The sequence below is a fragment of the Microtus oregoni genome, unplaced genomic scaffold (assembly GCF_018167655.1).
Source record: "Microtus oregoni isolate MIOR12 unplaced genomic scaffold, Mior012 000040F_ref0000088, whole genome shotgun sequence".
Taxonomy (NCBI): Eukaryota; Metazoa; Chordata; class Mammalia; order Rodentia; family Cricetidae; genus Microtus; species Microtus oregoni.
The window spans coordinates 1,018,438-1,045,000 of NW_024543207.1; the positions used below are offsets into that span (position 1 = coordinate 1,018,438).

A 26,563-nucleotide genomic window follows, 5' to 3' on the forward strand; every position below is an offset into this window, starting at 1 on the left:
ACTTCTCATCTTAATTAAAAAGAACACTGGGACATATCACTGAGGTAAGTTGATCTGAACAGATGCATTTAAACTGATTTCAGAGTATGGAAGTCCTAAGTGCTCCCCTTCTACCTCTAGTCATCATAATTTTTCATTTGTTATAAAATAAGAATGAGTGTTGATGATTTTTTTCATTTGTCTTTCAGGTAATTTAAAGTCTTTTTGGGATTATGCCCTCAAGAACTTATGCCATAGAAGGAGTAAACAATGTCAGTGAATTTATTTTCTGGGGCCTTTCTCAGAGTCCAGAGATTGAAGAAGTATGCTTTGTGGTGTTTTCCTTCTTTTACATGGTTGTAGTGCTGGGAAATCTCCTCATTATGGTCACAGTTTTCAGTGGCAATCTTTTCAAGTCCCCCATGTACTTTTTCCTCAGCTTTCTATCTTTTGTGGACATTTTCTACTCCTCAGTCACAGCATCCAAGAAGATTGTTGACCTGCTGGTGAAGAAAAAACTATCTCCTATGTGGGGTGCATGTTACAAACCTTTTGGGGTTCACTTCTTTGGTTGCACTGAGATCTTCACCCTTACTGTCATGGCCTATGATCGATATGTGGCCATCTGTAAACCCCTCCACTACATGACTATTATGGACCTGGAGAGATGCAATAAGATGCTGCTGGGAACATGGGTGGGGGGGGTTCTTTTTTTAAAAATTTTATTTATTTTTTTATAATTTTTTATTGAGAAAAAGAAAAAAAGTTTCTGCCTCCTCCTAGCCTCCTATTTCCCTCCCCCTCCCCCCACTCCTCTCCCCCTCCCTCTCCAGTCCAAAGAGCACTCAAGGTTCCCTGCCCTGTGGAAAGTCCAAGGTCCTCCCCCCTCCGTCCATGTCTAGGAAGGTGAACATACAAACTGGCTAGGCTCCCACAAAGCCAGAACATGAAGTAGGATCAAAACCCCGTGCCATTGTCCTTGGCTTCTCATCAGCCCTCATTGTTCACCATGTTCAGAGAGTCCGGTTTTATCCCATGCTTTTCAGTCACAGTCCAGCTGGCCTTGGTGAGCTCCCAATAGATCAGCCCCACTGTCTCAGTGGGTGCACCCCTCGTGGTCCTGACTTCCTTGCTCATGTTCTCCCTCTTTCTCCTCATTGGGACCTTGGGAGCTCAGTCCAGTGCTCCAGTGTGGGTCTCTGTCTCTATCTCCATCCATCACCAGATGAAGGTTCTATGGTGATATGCAAAATATTCGTCAGTATTGCTATAGGATGGGGTCATTTTAGGTTCCCTATCCTCAGCTGCCCAAGGAACTAACTAGGTGTAGTAATAGGGGCGGTGGCGCTGTGTTCCCAGCACCCCGGCCGCCTGCTCGGCTAGCTTATGCCCCGAAATAATTACACGGACACTGTATTCTTTTAAACACTGCTTGGCCCATTCTCTTCTAGGCTAATTCTCACATATTAAATTAGGGGTATATTCAAAAAAAAAAGAGGGGGATTAACTGGTTTGATGGGATGATTGGTATTTGTGACTTACTGTTTTTAGAAAATTATATTGGTACTGTTTCTTGTATATTGATATATTGAATATTGAATGTGAGTGTTCCTACCTCTACTTTTATATAAGAGTATGCTTATATTGTATGGATACATCTATCATATCACAATGTACATTTCTACCTCTGGTACTATTTATGTAATAACATTGTTTACATTTGATATGTAATGACATTGTTTACAGGTGAAGATCATTGTCTTCATATATTGCACAGTTGTTTGGTCATGTGTTGGGGCTAGGCTTGAGTGATAGAATGCTCAGAAGAAACCTGCAAAAAGAGAAACACTTCGGAGATAATAAATAGGATTATTCCATAGAATAGGACTTTTTGTACAATGAGTGTTTGATGTCCTTGATAAGTGCCTTTCTTATTACATCACGTCATCACTGATATATAGTGAGTGAATTACCTAGGAGTCCTAGTGATAGAAGGATAGGTGAATTGTAGTGGAATCATATAACTAAACCTGAGGTTAGCAGTAGGGCTGAGAAGGCCCCTGTTAGAGGTCATGGGCTTGGGTTTACTATATGGAAAGCATGAGTTTGGTGGGTCATTAGGTGTTATTATGTAGGTAGAGGCTTACAAGTAAGGTAAATACGTAAGCTTGAATTAGGGCTATGGCAAACTCTAGGATAGTGAGAATGGCTAAAATGATAAATGTGATTGTATCTGTTGGTGGGCTAATGCTGTGAGAACTACTGTAGCACCACTGATTAAGTGAATTAATAAGTGACCTGCTGTGATGTTAGCTGTTAAACGGACTGCTAGGGCTATGGGTTGGATGAATAAGCTGATGGTTTCAATAATGATTAATATAGGAATGAGGGAGATAGTGGTAACCTTGGGTAGGAAGTGGGCTAATGAGGCTTTCAGTTTATGGTGGAAACCTAGGATTACCGCTTCATCTCACAGTGGGATTGCTATTCCTAAATTTGTTGATAATTGTGTTGTTGGGGTCAATGTGTGTGGTAAGAGTCCTAGAAGGTTAGTTGAGCCAATAAATATAATTGATGATACTAGTATGAGTGATCATGTGCGTCCTTTGGGTGAGTGGATTAGCATTATTTAATAATGAGTTTGAGTAATCATTGTTGAAATGAGTGGAAGCGGTTTGAGACCAGTCGTTTGGAAGAAGTTGTAAAGTATTGATGGGAGTATAATGATAAGTATGACAATTATTGTAGGGGTAATGAAAGAGGCGAATAAATTTTCATTCATTTTGATTCTCAGGGGTTTCTTGTTTTTATATGTCTAATTGACTTGATGAATGGAGTTTGTAGGAAGTTGTGAAGTAAGATTTTTAGTTGTATAAGAATGAACAGTGTGATTGTAGTTGACAGGACAGTAATAAATCATGTAGATGTATCCACTTGTGGCATTCACTACGGAGACTATCTCTAACTTTAACTTAAAAGGTTAACGCTCTAAGCTTCGTAATGTAATTAGATTATTAATAAAGATCAATCTTCAAAGTTTTTTAGAGGAACTGTTTCAAGCACAATGGGCATAAAGCTATGATTAGATCCGCAGATTTCTGAACATTGTCCGTAGAACAACTCAGGACGGTTGGATGACATAGTTGCTTGGTTTAGTCACCCTGGGATAGCGTCTGTTTCAAGTCCTAGGGAAGGAACAGCTCATGAGTGTAGGATGAGATTAGTATTCGAATTGGTAATTCTATGGGGAGGACTACTCGGTTGTCTACTTCTAGGAGGCGAAGTTATCTGGGTTTTAAGTCAGAGGTTGGAATCATGTATGAGTCTAAGCAGAGGTCCTCATAGTCTGTGTATTCATAGCTTCAGTATCATTTGTGGCCCATTGTTTTTACAGTGAGGGCTGGGTTGTTAATTTTGTCTATTATGTACAAGATTTGTAAGGAAGGCAGGGCAATTAGAATCAGGATTACAGTTGGTAAGATGGTTCAGATAGTCTCTACTTCTTGGGCGTCTATAGTGCTAGTATGAATTAGTTTTGTCAGTATGAGATTAATGATATTTAGTACTAAAGAGCTGATTAGAAACACGATTATAAGTGTATGATCATGAAAATTTATTAATTCTTCTATAATAGGTAAGGAAGCATCTTGTAAGCCTAGTTGGAATGGGTAAGCCATATAAGATAGATGGAGTTTAGTCTATAATTTAACTTTGACAAAGTTATGTAATTTATTTACTAATATCTCATTGAGAAAGACATAGAGGCTATGGTGCTGGCTTGAAACCAGTTTTAGGGGGTTTGAATCCTTCCTTTCTTATTTTACTTTAACGAAGGTTGGCTCTTATTGTGGCCAATGTAAAGTAAGCTCGTGTATCTACGTCAAGTCCTACTGTGAACATATGGTGGGCTCGGACAATAAATCCTAGGAATCCAATAGATATTATAGCTCAGACTATTCCTATGTATCTGAATGGTTCTTTTTTTGCCTGAGTAGTAGGTTACGATATGGGAGATGATGCCAAAGCCAGGGATAATAAGAATATATACTTCTGGTTGCACAAAGAATCAGAACATGTGTTTAGATGATAGGGTCTCCCCCTCCATCTTGGTTGAAGCAAGTGGAATTTAGATTATGGTCTGTAAGAAGTATTGTAATTCCTGTGGCTATAACAGGGAGGGAAAGGAGTAGAAGGACAGCAGTGATTAGGACTGATCAGATGAATAAGGCGGTTTGATATTGTGTTATAGCTGGTGGTTTCATATTGATGATTGTAGTAATGAAGTTAATTGCCCCAAGAATTGAGGACACAACTGCTAATTGTAGTGAAAAAATGGGTAGGTCAACTGATGCACCAGCATGTGCTAAATTATCAGCTAATGGATGGTAAACAGTTCAGCCTGTTCCTGCCCCGGCCTCTACTATTGATGATTCCAGTAAGAGGAGAAATGATGGGGGTAAAATTCAGAAACTTATATTGTTTATTCATGGGAATGCTATATCTGTTGCTCTGATTATAAGTGGGTCAAGTCAGTTGCCGAAGCCAACGATCATTCTCATAACTGTGAAGAAAATTATTACGAATGCGTGGTCTGTGACAAATACGTTATAGATTTGGTCATCACCTAATAGGGCGACTTGTTGAACAAGTAATGCTTGAATTAGAATGCTAAGGGCTGTCCCTACTATCCCTGCTCAGGCCCCAAATAGTAGGTACAGGCTACCGATATCTTTATTATTGGTAGAGAATAATCAGCGGTTAATGAACATAGGTAAAATGGCTGAGTAAAGCATTAGAGTTTAATCTAAGCATAGAGGATAAAGCCTCTTTTTACCAAGCCTTAAGGTGATAATCACATCTAATTGCAAATTCAAGAGTTGTTGTTTGAATGTGACTTAGGTTTGGCTTCAGAATATCTGAGCTATGAGGGAAAGGGTTGATTACACTGGTCAGTGACTTTGTAATGGAACAAACATGCAAGGGACACCATATTTTAGAAGAATAACAGTAAGTGCTCTGAGAGCCTGGAAGAGTTTCTACTAAAATACCAATTTTCCTGACTGTATCCCTTAGGGTGGAATGTCAGAGCTGGGAAGGGCTGTGCTGGCTTAGTCATTTGATTTCTGCTCATCTAGTAGGGCAACTGGTACTGTCTTGAGGCTCAGCTGGGCAATCCTAGCTCTTGTGTTCAGATTGCAGGTACTAAAAGAATGCATTACCACATATAGCTTAAATAATTTTTATGGTCTACATCTCGTGTTCTTATCATGGCCAAGGAGGCCAGAAGATGGTGTCAGAAGCCCTGGTACTAGAGTTACAGATAGTAGTGAACTTCTATATGTACCAGGAATAGAATCTGGATGCTCTGATAGAATCTTCAGTGCTCTTAACTGGTAAGATATTTTCTATACTAAGTTTTCTATTCTTGATTTTACTGTCCAAGGCAGCCTAGTCATGCTCAAACAACTGATGCTGGTTAAAAAGTAAAAAAAAATCTCTATTTGAGAAAATAAATCTCAGGAAGGGATGAGCTCCCTAACTGTTTATCCAATACAACATGATCAGCCAATTATCCATATATGCACAATCAACAAAAATGGATGCATCATTTTGTATTCATGTGTTTCAGCATATGTATTCACCCAAACTTAACAAGGAAGAAATTGGAAGGGATTTGGGAATGGAGGGAATGAAGAGATAAAAAGGGAAAATGATGCAATATCCTTTAATTATCATTTTATGGTGTTGTAGGGAGTTTGCTAGTCGTTTCTGGCTGTCTGGCTTGCTTAGACCCAAAATAATCACAAAAACTGTATTAATAACTGCTTGTCCCATTAGCTCTCGCTTCTTATTGGCTAGTTCTTATATATTAATTTAACCCATTTCTATTAATCTGTGTATTGCCACGTGACTGTGGCTTACCGGCTAGATTCCAACCAGTGTCTGTCTCTGGCAGCTCCATGGCTTCTCCTAACTCTGCCTTCCTCCTTCCATGCTATAGACCACGCCAGTTTTCTTCATCCATTAACCAATAAAATTAACACATAGACAGAAGGACCTTCCTCACCAGTATGGAAATAAGTTTTAAATAAAAAGAGGGACTAGAGAGACAGCTCAACAATTAAGAACACTGGGTGAGGGCTGGAGAGATGGCTCATAGGCCCACAACCATCTGTAATGGGTCTGGTGCCCTCTTCTGGCCTGCAGGCATACACACAGACAGAATATTTTATACATAGTCAATCAATAAATATTTTTTAAAAAGAACAGTGGGTGTTGTTACAGATCCCAAGGTTCCATTCCCATAACCTACATGGTAGCTAACCATTTGCTGTAACTTCAGTCCCAGGGATCTTCTGCCTTCTTCTGTCCTCTGTAGGTACTGTGCACAGACATATGCTGGGAAAACACCCTTATAACTATTTAGGTTAAAAGAGTTCATCATAACCATCCATCTAAGAACAGAGTATACAGTGCTGTTAAGTGACCTTTCCTTCAATTTTTTTTATTTATGTTCTCTATCTTTTGTATCTGTAAGAATTGTGGCATTGGTACAATTATCTTTTAGATCAAACATCAAGATTGACAGGCCACATAGGCTCCATCTGCTGTGTGTTTTACCTAATTTTCAGCTAAGTCCTTTTTGTAAATTTAAAAAAGCATCATAAAAGTAGAGATCACAAGGAGGGCTTTTTCGCTCACCTGATCCTTTCTCTTCCCATCCCCCCTTCCTCCAGTATACCTATAAGTTCTATTCTATTTCTGCTTACCAAGGAGATCCATGCATCTCCCCTAGAGCTGTTGTTACTTAGCCTCTCTGTGTCTATGGATAGTACTGTGATTAACTGCTAATATCCACCTATAAGTGAGTAAATATCGTATTTTTCTATGTGATTCTGGGTTTCTTCACCTAGGATATTGGTGAATTCTAGTAACTAGACAACAACACAGCAAATAATCTAATTATAATGTGGAGCACATCTAAACATAATTCTCAGTAAAAGAATCTAAAGTCACTGAGAAACTTGAAGACATGTTCAACATCTTTAGCCATCAGGGAAAATTAATATCAAAACTACTTTGAGATTTCATTTTACACTTGTTAGAATTGTTAAGATCTATAATACAAGTGACAGCTAATGCTTGCAAGGACACGTGGCAAGGACATTTATAAGTGCAAACTTGTACAGCCAATGTGGAAATCAACATGCAGTCCTCAGGAAATTGAGTCAATCTACCTCAAGATGCAGCTATACCACTCTTGGACATATATCTAAAAGATCCTACCATAAGGACCATTGCTCAACTGTGTTCATAGTGGCTTTGTTCATAAAAGCCATAGACTGCTGTATCTGGGAGAAATTGCGGTGATTGATAATTGATGTGGGAAGGCTCCTCTACTGAGAAAGTTGGCTTGGGTACAAAAGCCAACTATCTTATTATGAATGAGAGACTGACTAGACAAGAGAGAAAGCCAGGAAACAATCTTTGTCCGTGGATATCTGCCTTCAACTATTAACTTGATTTTCTAAGTTCTGAAAATGATGAAGTCAAATTACCCCACTCATTGTCTGAACTGTTTCTGTGAAACAGCCATAGTGATTTTTAAAGTGGTTGCACAAGTTTGCATTCCCAACAGTTACTTCATATCCTCTTCATTTTATGTTATTATTGTTGTTTTTGTACTTATCCATTCTCACAGTTGCTTTTATATTCTTTAGATATGTTTCTTGTGCCTGTGATATTTTCAAGACCTTTATCATGAAGGGGTATCAGATTTTGTCAAATGGTCATATGTTTTTTTCTTTCAGTTTATATGACGTATTATATCAATAGATTTTTGTATCTTGTACCATTCTTGCATCTCTGTGATGAAGCTGACTTAATAATGAAGTATTTTTTCATGTGTTCTTGTATTTAGCTTTTTAGTATTTTATTGAAATTTTTTTGCATATTTATGTTCATAAGTGAGATTATTTTTTAATTTTCTCTCTTGGTTGAGTCTTTGTGTGTTTTTGGGATTATGGTAACTGTAGTCTCAAAAAAGAGTTTGGCAATGTTCCTTCTGGTTCTATTCTGGGGAACACTTTGAAGAGTATAAGCAGTTCTGATATAATTCAGCATTAAAACCATTTGTCCCTGGGATATTTATGTTTGTGAGGTTTTTGATGATAGCTTCTATTTCCTTATATTTTATAGGTCTATTTAAATTGTTCATCTGGTCTTGATTTAATTTTGGTATATGGTACCTATCCAGAAAAATGTCCATTTCTTGTATGGTTTCTAATTTTGTGTAGCAGTATCTTTTTTGTAGTATGATCTAAGGATTCACTGGATTTCTTTAGTGTCTGTTGTCATGTATCCGTTTTCATTTCTGATTGTGTTAATTTGGATGTTCTATCTCTTTTTTTATTAGTTTGGATAAGAGTTTTTCTATTGAACTTTAGTGTCCCATAAGTTTGTGTACTTTGTGGCCTCATTTTTGTTTAATTGTATGAAGTCTTTTCTTTCTTTATTTCTTCCTTGATCTAGGGGTGGTTCAATAGTTTATTGTTCGATTTCCATGAATTTGTATGATTTCTGATAGTATTTTTGTTGTTAAGTTCTAACTTTAAATCTTGGTGCTCCAATAAGATACATAGTGTTATTCCATTTTTTTCCTATCTACGGATTTTTGCTTTGCTATGCAGTACGTGCTCATTTTTAGAGAAGGTTCTGAGTTGCTGAGAAGAAGGTATATTCTTTTGCGTTTAAGTGGGAATGCTTTCATTATATTACTTAGTTATATTAAGTTACTTTTGTATAGCCCTTATCATCCATCTAAACATGTTACGACCCCAAGAATAAGTTAATCTCCTTATCTTCATCACTGTTCCAAATTATTCACACCAAAAAATATCATGTTTATTAATTTTCTTAATCTTTTATTCTTTTTTCTTTTTTATACTCGAGACAGGGTTTCTTGTTAGCTTTTGGTTCCTGTCCTGGAACTAGCTCTTCTAGACCAGGCTGACCTTGAACTCACAGAGATCCACCTGCCTCTGCCTCCCCAGTGCTGGGATTAAAGGCATTCGCCACCACCACCCAGCTTCTTTTCTATTTTTTATATTAAGCCAGAGCCTCGTTATGAATTTCTGGCTGTCTTGTAACTCAGTGTATAGAGTAGCATTTTTTAGAAAAATCAGAGCTCTTTTGCCATGTTATCTCCAGTGTACCTCAATTATAGTTTGGCATACCACAGACCAATTAATACATTTTTGTTGTTCAAGACAGGGTTTCTTTGTGTATCTTTGTCTGTCCTGCAACTATCTTTGTAGATCATGCTTACCTTGAGTTTATAGAGACCTATCTTTCTCACAATATGTGGTTTAGAATTGTTTTCAACACCTAGTCTTGCTTCTGTTACTCAGTACTGGAAAGAAAATCTTGCAACTGCTGCAAGGTTGTGTCTTAAGTGGTCATTGAGAAGAAATAGATGAGTGTCCTCCAACTAATCTGTATTTATTGTGAACTTGAAAATCAAGAATCATGTTAAAATTTTGTTCACTGACAAACTGTAAATCAGATGTAGTCCCAGCATTGAGAGGTATGTGCAAGAAGGAGCATGAAAGCTTTCCCCCTTTGACCATAGCTCACATAAGAAGTAGGTAGTGAGTCAATCAATTTTAGATGATTCCTAAATGTTCTTTCTGACCATTTCTTGCATCCACAGATTAATGAATCAAGAACCAGAATAAAGAAACAAAGTTATGAAACTTAATTACAGTAGTTGAAATACTCTCACAAAAATAGAACTAGATAAAATGGTATTTCACTGCCTAAAATAACTGTTCTTTTACATATTTAAGATGTACAGTCTGAGATAAAATGTGTTACTAATCCTTGATGTCCTCTAATATAAATCACTAAAGTTTGTAGCACATGACCATAAACTTGTTTCACCTTTTTAGATGAATTTTTTTGGATTATAATTACATCAATTACATTATCACTTTCTTTCCTCTAAGACCTTCCAGAAATGAGAAAAATCATGGATTTTGCTTTATCAAGCATTGCTGTTTTAATGTGTAATGGAACACACACACATGAGGAACACCATAGTTTGGAAAAGAACATGAAGTGCTCTGAGAGACTGGAAGAATTTCTACTAAAGTACCAATTTTCCATACTAGAGCCCCTTTTTCCCCTAGGGTAGAATGGCATGTCGGTGAAGGGCTGTGCTGGCTTAGTCATTTGATTTCTGCTCATCTAGAAGGGCAACTGCTACTGTCTTGAGGCTCAGCTGGGCAATCCTAGCAATTGAGGGACTCTGCTTGGCTTCATGAGCCCCAGTAGTAGGTAGTTTCCTGGTTCTTTCATGATTCTCTTGTTTTGCTCTAAGGAGCTGTAAGGGGGACCACAAGCCATGCTATGGTGAATGTAGGAGCCACTGTCCTCAGATCAGGAAGATCTGTTTGGCTGAGTTTTCAGAGCTGCTTGGACAGTGATGAACCATGAGCCAGACAGGTTCTCTTGTCTTTTTGTGGTGACCTGGGCAGTCACCCTTGACCTTTGTTGAGTGTGGGGGAGGCTAATCCATCCTTGCATGGGAGACTATGGGCTTGCAACATTCTTTCCTCATGCTATGTAATTGATAATTTCTTTAAACATTCCAGGACTAGGCTTTGGCTGGTCTATGAGAAGGAAAAATAAATAAACCAGCTAATGAGTGACCTCCTGTCTCTCAGACTTTTCCTGTGTGATTGTAGATAAAGAGGCATCTGTGCAAGAATTGAGTGCATAGACAAATCTTGAAGCTGCCAGTTTCACAGTTCATAAAGGAAGAGACGGGACATTGGTTGATAACTTTCCTACTTCAACAGTAGCTGAGATTAGCAATGTGGAGCTAGGTAAACAATTTTAGATGCTCCATAAATGTCTTTATGGTCATTTCTTGGTGTCCACAGACCAGGCAATCAAGAATCTTTACTCACCTTATTATGAAACCAAATTGCTATAGTTACAATAGTTCAATCAAAATAGATCAGATTGAAAAGTGGTGGCCCTGCCTAACATGACTCTTATTTAATTGGTTTTAGATATATATCCTGAGATAAAAGGTTTGAGAATTCGTTGATGTGCTCTAATACAAATCCCTAGTTTATGGAGCACATGGCCATAAATCCTGTTTCAACCTTTCAAAATAATTTCTTGAGATTATAACTATACCATATCCACATTTTCTTTTCTCTCCCCTGAAGGCATAAGTCATAAACAATGCCACACCAGTTTGGAATTATGATTAATAGGGTGGTATTTATTTAAAGGGGAAAAACTTACAGATCACCGTCAGCCCTCTGCGCAACCAGGAAGGGAGTCTAGTCGCCAGCGGAGCAGGAAGTGAAGAGAGAGAGGAGAGGGAAGTGGCCACTTTTTTAAAGAGAGAGAGGCCACGCCCCAATGGGCTGGTATCTCAGCAGCTATAGGCTGGAGGAACGGGAGGACCTCCCGCAACACCTCCCCCTTTTGTTTAAATAAGAGAGTTCTAAACCTACTATGAAATTATATACAATAAGTACAAATATCCTATTCTAACTAGCTTAGGTCTTGTATAATAAATAACTTGGTCAAGTCATGAGAGAAAGTAACTACATTTATATAGTCTTCAACCCCATCGAAGATCTGAGAAGGGAAATAATGTTACCTGGGTAATTAGGAAGTTCAGTAAAACAACTTCCAAAACATGCAACAAATCACAGAGACAACTAGCTACCTGGGCAATCACCAAAAGTCGCGTTAGCAGCGTTGAAGCAGCCAACTTTGGCTAAGGCCTAACATAACTGACATACCATTTTCAAAGGCAAGCAACTTTTCAAAACTATCTTACCCAGTCTTGGCAGAATATGACAGTCCTGTTTTATCCATTGATGCATGCTCTGTATCTCTGTCAGTGGTTGAGGTATGGGCATTTCTTTGCCCAAAGGCCAGTTCTGCCAAAAAGAAAGGCTTCAGGTGGAGTGTCTTTGGTGCTCAACATTCTCTCGGGAATAGAGCGGTGTTGCCAGGAGCAATTGTGTCTCACTACCACAAAACTCCGAGTTAGATTAAAGGCCATTTTCTACAGCTCTTTGAAGAGGTTGAAGATTATCTATCTATACTGAGTATAATCTCTATATATCTAAAGAACCTGATTAGTCTAATTATAAATGACAAACTTAGATGACTATTAGTCTATATAAATCTCAATATCTATCTAACTTAAAGACTAAGACAATAAACGACTGTGAAACAAATGAGGACAATGACCTTCAAATATAAACAATGTACAAATATACATTGCAGTAGGTAAATATATATCAATACACAAACATTATATAAGTATCTTAATCAGAGGTAGAAATGTACACTGCAATATGGTAAATATATACAATATATATATCAATACAATATATGTCAATACATAAAAATGTTTTAAACAGAGGTAGAAACATGCATGCATAAATAGTCAATATAATTTAACTTTGTATCAATATACAAGAATCTATACCAATATATTTGTCTAAAAGCAGTAACTCACAATTACAAATCTATTATCCCATCATCCCTCTTTTTTTTTTCAAAATGATCCCCGAGCTTATAAAATTCCTCCCCCAACCCTCAATCGTATACTAATTATAATCAACCCCTAAATGATGTCCTTAAACCCAAGGGCAAACTTTACTGGGCAAGGGGACGTCGTCCTCTAGAATTACTTCCAGCTGTCATGGGGGCGACGTTCTTTCTGGGGGATCCTGTGAAAGTAAAATGATGGTTAAATTTCAAGATCAATGTCTTTTAAAATTGCCAATAGTCTCTGTGTGTTTTGTGCAGGTATGGCCAAAATGTTGTATAAGATGTGCACCATTTCAGCTAACCAAGTTGGAACTGTCTTGTGCAGCTGGTACCCAAAGCAGGTCTTGTAGTAGTGCTATCAGTATCATGACGTCATATCAACCAGGTGGAGTTGTTGTTATGGGGCCCCATCTTCCTGGAAACTTCAAATGTCACTTCAGGAAAAACTCATTGTTCATTGTGAAAAACTTAAACATTAATCATATATATATATATATATATATATATATATATATATATATATTCACTGAAAGGCATGATAGATATATTCAATGAAAAGAATGATAGATATGAAGAAAAGCAAAGATGTTTTCTAAAGTCATATTTATTTCTGTCCCATATCATGGCTCTTGATATGAGACAGAAACTCCAGAAACTCTGGGTTTTTCTCTTACTAATAGGCTTGGAATTGGAGAGGGACTGAGCCAGAGTCCAACTTCAAAACCAGCTTTATAAATTTAGAAATATGGTTTAATATATTTTACTTACACAACTCATTCAGTTTTCTTGATATTTCCTATTGGGCAGGTATTTTTCCATCTGTCAGTATCCAAACATCCAGGGTCCCTTGAATTTTTCAAAGATGAGTGTTTTCCTGTGGAGATAAGAACAGAACCATGCCCCCATTTTACATGTTTTTCTTACCACCTGTATGAATATCATCATTGTGGATGAGTTGTCATTTCTCCTTTCCAAGAGGTTTCTCCTCTTCAAATCAAAACTTTATTAATTTTGATGGTATCCACAATTTTTCTTCTCCTGTGGAAACAAGGGCAAAACCCCTTCCCCAGTAATGTAGCACATCTCCTGGCTTCCACTGAGAGGTCAGCACATCTTTGAAATAAATCGGTTGATTTAGTTCAGCAGACTTTTCCATTATCCAATGTCTTTCTGCTGCTGTCGTTCCTTTCTCAATAGCGTTAAGAAAATTCAAGGTTAATAAAGCATTATGTAATCTATTTCTGGGGGTATTTTCAATCCCTTTCTGTTTGTTCAGCATATCCTTTATAGTACGATTTGATCTTTCTATAATTGCCTGACCTGTAGGATTATTTGGTATACCTGTAATGTGTTTTATATTATAATAATCAAAAAAGCGTTTCATTTTCTTAGATACATATGCTGGACCATTATCTGTCTTTATTTGTGCAGGTATACCCATGATGGCCATAACTTCCAATAAATGTGTGATTACAGAATCAGCCTTTTCTGAGCTCAGGGCAGTAGCCCATTGAAAACCTGAATACGTGTCTATGGTGTGGTGTACATATTTTAATTTACCAAATTCCATAAAGTGGAACACATCCATCTGCCAGATTTCATTTCTCTTAGTGCCCTTTGGGTTACTCCCTGCAGGCAACGGTGTTTGATTATAGAAAGAACAAGTAGGACATCTCTTTATAATGTCCTTAGCTTGTTGCCAAGTAATGGAAAATTCTTTCTTTAGGCCTTTACTATTGACATGATGCTTCTTATGAAATTCTGAGGCCTGCAACACACTTCCAATCAATAATTGATCAATCTCAGCATTGCCTTGGGCTAGAGGACCAGGCAGACCTGTATGGGACCGGATGTGTGTTATGTACATCGGACAAAGCCTATTCCTGATTATGTCTTGTATGTACCTGGATAAACAATGAAGTCAACTCTGTGTCATCTGGTATAAATTCAGCGGTTTCAATATGCAAGATAACTCTTTCTGCATATTGTGAATCTGTAACTATATTAAGAGGTTCTTTAAAATCCCTTAGCACCATAAGAATGGCATATAATTCTGCCTTCTGGACAGAATTATAAGGGCTTTGTTCCACCTTACTCAATTCATCTGACTTGTAACCTGCTTTCCCTGATTTTTTTGCATCAGTATAGAACATACGGCCTCCAGTTATTGGAGCATCACGTACAATTCTAGGAAGAATCCAAGAAGTTCTTTTTATAAGGTTAAGTCTACCACTTTTTGGATAGTTTCACCCAAAAAAATTAGCACAAGCTCTTTGCCATGGTTCATTGTCTTCCCATAGCTTTTTTATTTCTTCAGTAGTAAAAGGCACTATAATTTCTGCTGGGTCTATACCTGCTAGTTGACGAAGTCTCAGCTTACCTTTTATAATTAATTCAGAGACCTTTTCCACATAAGTTTTTAATTTTTTACTTGGTTTATTAGGTATAAATATCCAATCTAAAATAATATCTTCCCTCTGCATTAGAATCCCTGTAGGAGAAATTCTGGAAGGCAATATGACTAGGATGCAGCTAAGATTTGGGTTCACCCTATCCACATATGCCTCCTGTAATTTTTCCTCAATCATTGTCAGTTCCTTTTCTGCTTCAGCTGTCAGTTTTCTTGGACTATTCAAATCTTTATCACCATCTAAGGTTTTGTTTAAATGAACTATTAGATCAGGTGTTATCCCAACAGCTGGTCGTAGACTGGAAATGTCTCCTAACAATCTTTGGAAATCATTAAGAGTCTTTAAGCGGTCTCTCCTAATTTGTGCCTTTTGCGTTTTAATTTTCTCTAACCCTATTCTGTAACCTAGGTAATTAATAGAATTTCCTCTTTGAATCTTTTCAGGGGCAATTTGTAATCCCCACCTAGGCAAGACTTTCTTTACTTCTTCAAACATCCTTTCTAAAGTATCTTTATTTGAATCAGATAACAAGATGTCATCCATGTAATGATAAATTATGGACTTGGGGAATTGTTTACGAATTATTTCCAATGGCTTACTTACAAAATATTGGCACAATGTAGGACTATTGAGCATACCCTGTGGGAGGATAGTCCATTGATATCTCCTATTAGGCTGAGAATTATTATAAGTAGGCACTGTGAAGGCAATTTTTTCTCTATCCCTTTCTTGTATTGGCTATATATGGCCTTAGTCTTCCTATTTGTCCTTCGGGCCCTATGCATTCAACCCATCTTGTGCTTCGTTTTACACGAGATAGGGTTCCAATTCCCAGGAACTGAACATCTACCTCTTGAAGAGGCCAATTTGGATGCCAAGATTCTGGGGTAATGATACTTACATCCGCACCTGTGTCTAATAAGCCTTCAATAAAAGTGCCATTTATACAGACTCTTAGCTTTGGTCTTTGATCGTTAATAGAAGTCTGCCAAAATATACGTTTACTCTGTCCTACTGGGTTTTTTGACTCATTCTCCACACGTATTTCATCATTTAGACCAGTATTACTTTTTACAGCAGAAATTGGAGCTTTTAATTTTCTTGGTGAGGCACGTTCTCCACTGTGACTGGGAATGACTGGGCCACTGTTGGCTTGGGGGCCTGCGAGAGGCCCCTCAAGGAGTTTCCCGACGGTATCGTGTTGCCTTGTTTGTCTGTTGTTGACTGCATTCGTTGGACCAATGCCTGCCTTTACCGCATCTCCTACATATACCTGAAGGCCGAGGTCTCCAGTGGTCTTGGTCCTCTGAGCCTCCATGAGTATGGATTTCCTTGGAATAGGGAGACCCTGCAGCTCTAGTATGGTAGAATATATTATGCTTATAATATCATTTTACAGTCTACACACATGGTTGTCCTTTTGGGGTACACTGGGAAGATAGATTGGAAAACTGATTTTTTCTAGAATTTCTGAATATTGCATTCCACTTTAAAGTTTGTCTGATAAATGTCTCAAGTAGTTTAAAAGGTGTTAGAACTATTGTGATGTCGATTGTCTTTTGGCAATACATGATTAGAATGCTTCTAACTTTCTGCTCTCACCAGCCACAATGAAATGATTCAGTGATGTTTAGTTCTAGGTGACAAAAGGAATTACCAAAGTTTCTCATGTGTTCATGTTATTGTGCAGGTAGATAGTCCAGAATCCGTATCTTGTGATATAATCCTTGTGACATGAAGCAGATATTAAATTATTTTCCATAATTGTTTTTTCATAACCTCATTGATCACTCTGATTATTTCCACTATGAATGTAGCTTTTTAATCTTTTCTGTTTTAAATTTTTGGAAATTGTTATTGAATTGTATTCCTTTTATGCTGCCAATTTACTATACACAGCATAATCTTCCCTAGAATTAATTATTTGCTTCTTTGTTGACTTTTGTTTTTCTTGTTGCTTTTAATCTTTGAAAGATTTTTGTTTATTGGCTAAAATGTCTTTGTAGGTGGTTCTTCATATATTTTTATTTCAAAATACCAACACTCAAGTTGAGAAGCTCATAAATATCTACTATTCCATATCTTGTATATGTGCAGATAAGATTCATACATTTGCAAAAAATGGCAATAAACTTGTTTTCAAAAGTGCTTGTGCCCAGGCAGTGGTGGTGTTTGCCTTTAATCCTAGCACTCATAACGCAGAGGCAGGCCAACCTTGTCTACAAGAGGTAGTTACAGGACAGGCTCCAAAGCTAAAGAGAAACTGTCTCTCAAAAAACAAACCAAAAAAAAATGCTTGTGGAACAATTATAAACTGAGTTTCTTTAGGTATATACTGATTCTCTCAGGTCTGTTTCCTAGAGGCAAGCAAGTGCTCTCATCTAAGAGAGGCTTCTTGACTCAGCTTTATCTGTAAAACTCTGCAGCTCTTTAAGAGGTCCTGTCCTGCCAGTAAACACTTAAACTGTGTTCTTCACCTCTTCTGATTTATTTTCTTTTGAATCTAATGTTAGATATTTGGATATCTACACCTTTTTTTTTCTTAGGTGCGTTTAATCGATAACCTTTTACTAATCCTTTAATTTGAGGTAATGTCTGTAAATTCAAAATGATGAGTTTTTCTCCAATGTGGTTCTTTAGTGGAACCCATAAGCTCCCATGTCAGATACTTACATGGAGCTGTGTTTGAAAGAATTGTATGCAAACTCCAAGGATCAAATGCCAAAGAGCAGTGTATAGGGTGCCCTTAAGTAGGTTGGCACCATCTGTGCTCTGTATCCACTCTACTATGGTCTTTCAGCCTTCTCTATTATTTAGTTATTTGGCACCTCATTTAACTGTCAGTGCCAGTATCCTAAAGCCTTCATTTTACAATCTCCATAGCAACGTAAACCTATTTAGTCTCCATCCCATCAATCCCAAATACTTGTCTGCCTGGCAAGAATAAGGATATTCTAATATACATTCAAGTTTCTCCCTTTTTCTGACAACTACTGAAATAGTTGCTATGAAATTTGAGTTTCCTTGGGAATTGCACTGTGGAAAAAGACTGACTCCTTCAGGCGAGACCACGTCTACTGAAGAAACATTTCCTTCATTATATGACTTAGTTATATTAACTTAGTTTTGTGTAGTTTTTTATAGCCCTTTAGTCTCCATCCCATCAATTGCAAATGCTTGTCTTACTGGCAGTTACACAGGCAGACTCTCTATCCTATTTATGGGTGAGCACTTGCTATTTTCACTACATACATGTACATACAAAAGGTAAATACGAATTTACATCTTTGCATCTAAATATCTAATATTCCATATTAACATACTATTTGTCTTTTGTGGTATTTTGGAGGTTGCCTTCTCTCTGCTAAATTCTTCTTGGTGTGGCTTACTCTCTCCTAAGCATTGGTCAATGCTTTATATCACCAATTCTACTCTTCTACATCGTGACTTAGTAGTAGAGTACTACACAGTACATGAGATGCCATTTACATCTTCCCCAAATTTACTGGAAATGGACCTTACACCTAAATGTCAAATGCTAATTTCAAGACTTGTAGAAAATACTTGAAACTATGCCTCTTTGTCTTTGGTAATCTCCCTATGCTTTGGGAGGTTTTCCTAAGGCCCCAATGTATATACCAATAACAGAGCTCTGTCTCTAATCTCAGTAATACGCTTGGGAGAGCTGTTAAAAGATGTGTGGCCATGGCCTTTGGAAAAGGGTTGTTTCTTATCCTCAGAATCCAGGACTTTTCATGGAAGGGTAGAAACTGTGGTTATCAGACCACTTGCTGTTGAATTTTACTGAGACCTACAGTCAATATGGGATAGGTCTGTCTTTAGATTAGCAGTCAGTGCTGGGAATGTGTAGTCTGTCCCTTTCTGCTCACCTGGTTCTGTCACTCAGACCTCAGTAACCAGTGTGAGCCTACAGCAGACCCCACAAATGGTAGGGTTTTCCTGGGAGCCAGCTTCTGGTTTAGCTCTTCCTGAAGAAATCACAGTCTCTCTCATGTACTGCACCTTGTTGGGAGAGAGCATATTGGCTTGGCAGCTGCATCATGGTTAGTAAGTGTTTGCTCTCCACAGACTGGAGGAGCAGTGGGCCAAGGTAAGGGGCCAATGTCCTCCTGGGAAGGAGTGACTGGCCTTGGTGCCTTGGTGCACGCTGCTGCTCTCTCTATGCACAGAGGAGTGGTTTGGCTTGGTGGGTGAGTGGTCACTGTTGCGGGAGGTCCTTCCGCTCCTCCAGCCAATAGCCGCTGAGATACCAGCCCATTGGGGCGTGGTCTCTCTCCCTTTAAAAAAGTGGCCACTTCCTTCCTCAGGTCCAGAAAATGATGTTCAGCCATAACAGGTATCCTTGACTGCTGGACAATAATCTCAACCTAAGGTGCAAGAGATTTCACCTGACCCCATGTTTGTTAGGCTGAAGACCTATGTCATCAAGGTCGCTTCCATAGAGAGAATTGTGCCTTGGGCAATACTAGAATGTCTTCTTTGACAAAAGGGCCATCATGACTACATTGCAATCCTGTGTTTAGTTTCTGCTCTTTTCCGAACCCTGATCCATAACTGACTCCTGTCTTGCAGAGAGACAAGACTATATCCTCTCCCTTTCTCCATTAGCAATGCCAGCTGCCATTCGTTATCTGGCATTTCTATCCCCATTTTTTTTTTTTGCAAATTTAGCATTTGGGGTGTTTATAAAACGTTTCTTTGCTGGTTAAAAGATGCGCATGCGGCATATTTAGGAAATTTTATATGAACAACGCTTGATGTAAAATGGCTCTCACATTATTCTGAAAATCCCACATTAGTTCCATGCCATAATGTTCCTTTATCGTCGTTATTGATTATTTAATTTGTTTTAGTGTATCACGGGCACATTTAACAATAGCTTGTTCTTGTGGATTATATTCAATACCTGTAACATGAGCAATGATATATGATTTCTAGAACCTAGGAAATTATTTGGAATTATATAAGTAGGTCCATTATCTGTTTTAGTAAAAGAGGGAACACCCATGATGGAAAAGGCTTTTAATAAGTGTTGTATTACTTGTATGTTCTCCAGCTAAAGGAGTAGCCCACATAAATGATCGAAGAGTATCTACGGTTACTTGTAGGAAAGATAAATGTCCAAACTCTGTAATGAGTAACAAGAACTTGCCAAATTTCATTTGATTGAGATCTTTGATGATTATCCCCCTGAGTAATAGAATGGATATGTAACAGATGTCAAATTTGAGAATTTAAAATAATTTATTTATCTTGCCAAAATGGAATTTTATGTTGTACATGTACATTATTATCATTATTATGTAAATGCTCATGTTCTTCTAGAACAGAGGAAAAGGCAATAATTTATCACGTGAGCATTTTCAAATGTAAGATATCCAAGCAAATTTGTGTTTTTGTAAATGAGTAAGAGAATTTTTATGTTGATTTAGAGTTAATACTAATTTAAAAAAAGTTAACAAAGAATGATTACTGGAATGAAGTACAACATTAAATGTGTTTTGTACAATTACTACAATATAAGCTGAATCACCTACAATATTTAATTCTTGAGTTAAATCTTGCTTGGCTTTAACAGCAGTGTACAATTAATTGTGTTGTATGGAACAGTAATCAATCAACACATGGCTTTATTATGTATGCCCTCGAACCAGAAGAGGGTGCCAGATCTCAGTACAGATGGTTGTGAGCCACCATGTGGTTGCTGGGAATTGAACTCAGGACCTCTGGAAGAGCAGCCAGTGCTCGTGACTTCTGAGCCATCTCTCCAGACCCTGAAAGCTACACTATTATTCCTTACAAATTCTTTATCTTGTAAATAGTCCCACAATTTTCTTTGTGGAAATGATATTCAAAGTTCCAGTAATAGAAACTGCATGAATTTTTAAAGCTTCTGAAAGCTGAAACATGTATTCTACTTTTTCTTTTGAAAATGCAAAAATGATAGCAGAACAATCTATACCTGTGAAAGTAAGATATCGTTGTTGAATTCCACAGACTAACATTTCTTCATAACTTGTTGTTTTAGAAAATATATCCTTTGTGTAAATCCATTCAAGGCAAAATATATCTTGAGCTAAAATGCTTGTATGATAATGATAAGTATCCACTAGTAAAACTTTAAATGGAATGTTAGGATTTATTCTACTAGAAAAAAAATCCTTTTTCATAGTAGCATGAGCTACATTTACTTTTATAAGCAATTTTAGGAAGAGATCGAGGGCTATATAACTCCTGATCACACTGACAAAGAATCCAAATATTTGATTTTTTTTATACATGGTCATTACTTGTGCAGCTGGCACTACTTTCTGTTTTGACACAGCAGCCAGTTATTTTCATTTTCTTTTCTTTGGAAATAGCAAAACTCATAAACCATATAGACCAGAAACGGACAGGTACTTTCTCACCTTATCTCATAGGTTTTTCAACATTAGCTTTAATTCATTACCAAGTATCTATATCTTAGGTTCCTTCTGGAAACCAAGAATTATAAGGCTTCATTACTTCCACACACATTTCTAAATCAGCAAAAGAAATGTGAAGCTTATGAGTTTTTATTGAATGTTTTAGCATAGCTAGGTACAGAGAAGATTTGGCTTTTCCCATTACCCTGTAATGAAGATTACTTATCTGGTTAATATTTTAAAACCCTTCCTAATTTTTCCTCTTTATGGTTCTTGTTCTGGTGCCACTTATCATCTATTGCGTTGTGGTCCCTTGGCAAGGTTGTCTTGTACATCAGTACACGGGAATGCAGAGTATGACCAACTGTACAATAAGATTTATTTAGTATGGCTTTTTATACATAGTCAAAGGCACTACCTCAACTCTGAAACCCCTCTGTACTCACGTACATGGTCATGAGAAACTCTTGCCTCTTCTTGCCAGAAACAATACCTCAATTAATATCAGTAATAAAAAGGAAAATTAGTACATAGAAACAAGGCAAAAAGTATACAGAAGCAAAGCACTCCTTTGTAACCTGTAGAGTGTGAGCAACTGAGCTCATTAACCAATTATTTATTAATGGTATAGATTCTGAGAGAACATTTGAGAAATAGGCAGAGTTGGTTTCATCTATGCTTGTTTTCTCATGCAACCATTTCCCAACTTTGTCTCATCTGTCCCATGAGGAGCCTGCACTCTTTCTTAGTAAATGGAGTTTTGTCTATAATCAAAAATAGAAAAGCATAACAATGATTACAATAAGCTTACCACCAGAGGTATGAGGAATACTTTGTGCAAATCCCTTAGCATCCAATTTGTCCAAATTGTCCTGTTACTTTGTTATCAAAAATTTGTGCAATGGTAGAGGCATCTGAATCAGGAAATGATTAGGAATAGTAAGTTCTATAACATCATGTGAATGATTAATGAGAGATCAAGGAACAGCATTTCCCAAAAGATAAGTTTGAATAACCTTCCATTCATGTAAAAATTCACCATAAGCTTAATCAGTGATGCCAAAAGTGGTCGAATTCCAATAAGAAGGCAAAGTAATGTGTCTTTGCACAGATAAATATTTCTTTCCCAACCATCCCACAGATTTCTTAAGTAAATTGATCTCTGTCTGATATCTATTTGAGCTTGCTGAGTCCAGTTCCTGAGAATCTTTATACCGTTGCTACACCTGACACAGAAGCATTAGCAGCAACAGCAATAAGGTTATGAATTTCCTCTATTACTAAATCGAACATGCACTTTGTTCTTTTCAATATCTTATTAAAGAATTCTACAACATTATGATGTAGAGGATTTTGAGCCCAAGAATGACCTAGGTTTACAGACAGCCAAATATGTGTATGTTGTTGTAGTATCATATGTGATGATGAGGATTAAACTTAACAGAGAAATTAATACATGAATACAATTGAAAATCATAACTACTAATTCCAGTATTGAAATTGGTTCTTCTAACTAAAAAATACATATGTTAGTGGTACATCGGTAGTAACATTAGTATTTCTGAGTAAGGTAAATTTATAAGTATAAGCCGGTACTGCTGTTCCAACAAATCAGCCATTAAAAACCTGAACAGGTTTTAAGTCAGCTATGATCTTCCAAATATGGATCTGTGTTGCATTTTGGGCTGTGTGGAAGGCAATCAATGTCAGAAAACGGCTTCCTGTTGACTTTTTATTCTTGGCTTGATTCATCCCGGTAACACTAAGCAAATCACAAGTGGTGATATTTTAGAACAATTGTCACTAAGTTAACCATATGGGCCCCAATTGACCCATTTATATTGAAGTTTTTTTGCCAAATTTGCTCAATAATTTCCCAAAAGATGGTTGATGTTTGAAATTATAATATGTACAATCTGTACATACAGGTTATGCTACTTCTTAATTTTCAGTAACATTATCCCAGGTATGATTAATGGACTATGTTGATAGTCTTTGAGGACAAGTACGAAATGTGCCTATTTTAATATTTAATAGGCTTTTCATATGTATTTTTCCTTTAAGTTTATTTATATGATGGATTACATTAATGAATTTATGACTGTTGTACCATATCTGAATTTCTGTTATGAAGCTGAATTGATCATGAAGGTTTTTAAAATGTATTCCTGGATTCAGTTTGCTATCACTTTATTGAGTATTGTGGCATTCCTGTTCATTACTGAGATTGGTTTGTCATTCTCTTTCTCGGTTGAGTCTTTGTGTGGTTTGTCATCAATCTTACTGTAGTCTCAAAGACTTCTGGCAATGTTCCTTCTGTTTATATTATGTGCAACACTAAGAGGAGTATAGGAAGTTCTGATAGAATTCTTCATTAAAACCATTTGGCCCTGGGATATATTGTTTGCTTTTGATGAGAACTTCTATTTCATTAAAGAGTATATGCCTATTTAAATTGCTCATGTAGGCTTTATTTGATTTAGGTAAATGGTACCTAGCAAGAAAATTGTCCATTTCTTTTATGTTTCCCAATTTTGTGTAGTACATGTTTCTGTGGTTTGCTCTAAGTATTTTGTGGATTTCCTTAGTGTTTGTTGTCATGTATCCCTTTTCATTTCTGATTGTGTCAGTTTGGATGTTCTCTCGTCTTTTTTATTATTTTGCATAAGGGTTTTTCTATTTTGTTTATTTTCTTAAATATCCTGCTCTTTGTCTCATTGATTCATTGTATTTTTGGTTCCTATTTAATTTATTTGAGCCCTACATTTGATTATTATCTGTTTTCTACTCCTTCTGGGCATGTGTGCTTTTTTGTTCTAGAGCATTCATATGTTTTAAGTCACTAGTGTGAACTTTCTGTATGAGCTATGAACTTCCCTCTCAGCACTGCTTTCATAGTATTACATAGGTTTGGGTACAACATGCCTACATTTTTGTTGAATTTTAGGAAGTCTTTATTTTATTTCACGTTGATCCATGGGTGGTTCAGTTGTTTGCTGTTCAATGTCCATTGTTTTGTAGGATTGTACTGTTGTACTGTTGTCAAGTTCTAATTTTAAATCGTGGTCATCTGATAGGATACAGTGTATTACTCCATTTTTTTTTTTGGTTTCTGAGTATGTTTTATGTGTTGCAGTGTGTGGTCAGCTTTATAGACGTTTTCATGAAGTGCTTAGAAGATGGTATATTCTTTCTTGTTTGGGTGGAATATTCTATAGATGTCTGTTAGGCCCATTTCATTCATTACATTTCTTAGTTCTCTTATTTTGCTCAAAAATTTTTGTCTCATTGACCTGCCCATTATGTATAGCAGAATGCTGAGATTTCCTACTATTAGTGTGTAGGGTTTTATGAGTAATTTGAGTTGTAATAATGTTTTGTTTACGTGTGTGAGTGCACTTGTGTTTTGGGCATAGATGACAGGGATTGAGACTTCATCGTGATAGATTGAACTTGTTATTAGTATATAGTGTCCTTCTCCAACTCTTCTGAATTATTTTAGTTTAAAATCTAATGTTGCAGATTAGGATAGCCACACCTGCTTGTTTTTTGGGTCCTTTTCCATACCCTTTACTCTGAGGTACTGTCTGTCTTTGAGGTTGAGGTATGTTTCCTGTATACAATAGATTGCTGATTCTTGTTTTCCTATCTATTCTCTTAGCCTGTGTCATTATATGTGGATTGAGTGCATGTATATTAAGAGATATTTATGACTAGTAGTTGATAATTTCTGTTATTTTTCAGTGTGAGTGGTTTTGTGCTTCCCTTCCTAGAGTTTTGCTGATGTGAGTTTATTTATTGCTTGAGAATTTTTGTGTCAAGTTTGCATTCTTGGGTTTGTGTTTTCCTTTTAGTAAGGCTGGGTATTTTGATATGTATTTTTAAGTATTTGTTTTTGTCAGGTGATACCTTGTTTTCTCCAATGGTGAAAGAAAGCTTGGCTGGTTTCAGTAGTCTGCATTTGTATTCAAGGTCTCGTAGTGTCTGCTTGGATACATTTATCCAAGATCTTTTGACTTTCATGGTTTCCATTGCGAAGTTGGGAGTAATTCTGATAGGTTTACCTAAACATGTCACTTGGCCTTTTTCTTTTGCGGTTCCTAATACTCTTTCTTTATTCTGTATGGTTTTGTGTTTGATGTTTTTTGGTATGACAAGGCGATTTTTTAATAATCTAGCTTATTTGTTGTTCTTTATGATTCTTATGCCTCCACAGGGATATCCTTCTTTAAGTTGGGAAAGTTTTCTTCTGTAATTTTCTTTATTATATTTTCTGTGCCTTCCATCCCTAATTTTCTTTCAACAGAATTGTCTTCTGTTGTTTTTCCAGATTTTCTGTATGTTATCTGTTAAAAATTTGTTAGCCTTAATATTTTTTTCCATTACCTTATCTAGCAATCTTCAAACCCTGAGATTCTCTCTTCCATCTCTTTTATTCTGTTTGTTGTACTTCCCTCTGTAGTTTCTGTTCATTTATCCTGGTTTTTCATAGACAGTGTTTTTATTGTTTTCTTTACTGCATATATTTCAGTCATACGTCTTAAACCGTTTTCTTTAACAGTCTGATTTTTTCCTTAGTAATCTTGCTTTTTTTGGTTTGATTTTTAATTTCTTACAGATTTCAGCTGTTGCTTTTTTTCTTCGTTTTTTAGTTTGGTTTTCATTTCACTCTAAATGTCTCTATCCTCTCCATAAAGTTGTCTACTTAAATAATTTTAGTCATTTTTTTTCCTTGGCTGTGAAGTTTGCCTGGTCTGTAATCACTTGATTCTGATGTTACAGTGTGGCCTCTTAGGATGTTGGATAAATTCTTGCATTAGAGTCTACCTATCTCTTCTTTTCATTTAATCATGGCAGTGTCTTTGCATCTTGTTCAAATTCTTACAGTGGCTGTCTTAGTCTTTGGGAACTGTTCTTGGTCTGCTCTGTGGTTTAGAGGTGTCATTTTGCCTGCTCTTTTGCTTTGTTTTACTTGGTTGCTCTTTTGGTCTAATCTGTGCAGTCACAGCTTGTTTGTGGACTTCCTCTCTTGGTCTTCTGACCTGAGGCAGGTATGGGAAGGACCCCAAATATTTTTCCGACTATGGATGTCCTAGAGAGTGGGGTGTTGTGCTGTGTTGCTGGTCATGCACCTGTTGGTTATGTATGTATTGT

The 26,563-nt window shown here is 36.9% G+C and overlaps 1 protein-coding gene across 1 annotated transcript in view; it reads left to right on the plus strand.

Moving 5' to 3' along the window:
* Positions 1-212: 212 nt before the first annotated feature.
* Positions 213-26,563, plus strand: part of LOC121433605 (lysosomal-trafficking regulator-like) — a 42,290-nt gene continuing 15,939 nt past the window's right edge. Inside the window, 1 exon segment of the mRNA XM_041632090.1 lies at positions 213-674. Coding sequence (XP_041488024.1) covers positions 213-674 — 462 coding nt within the window.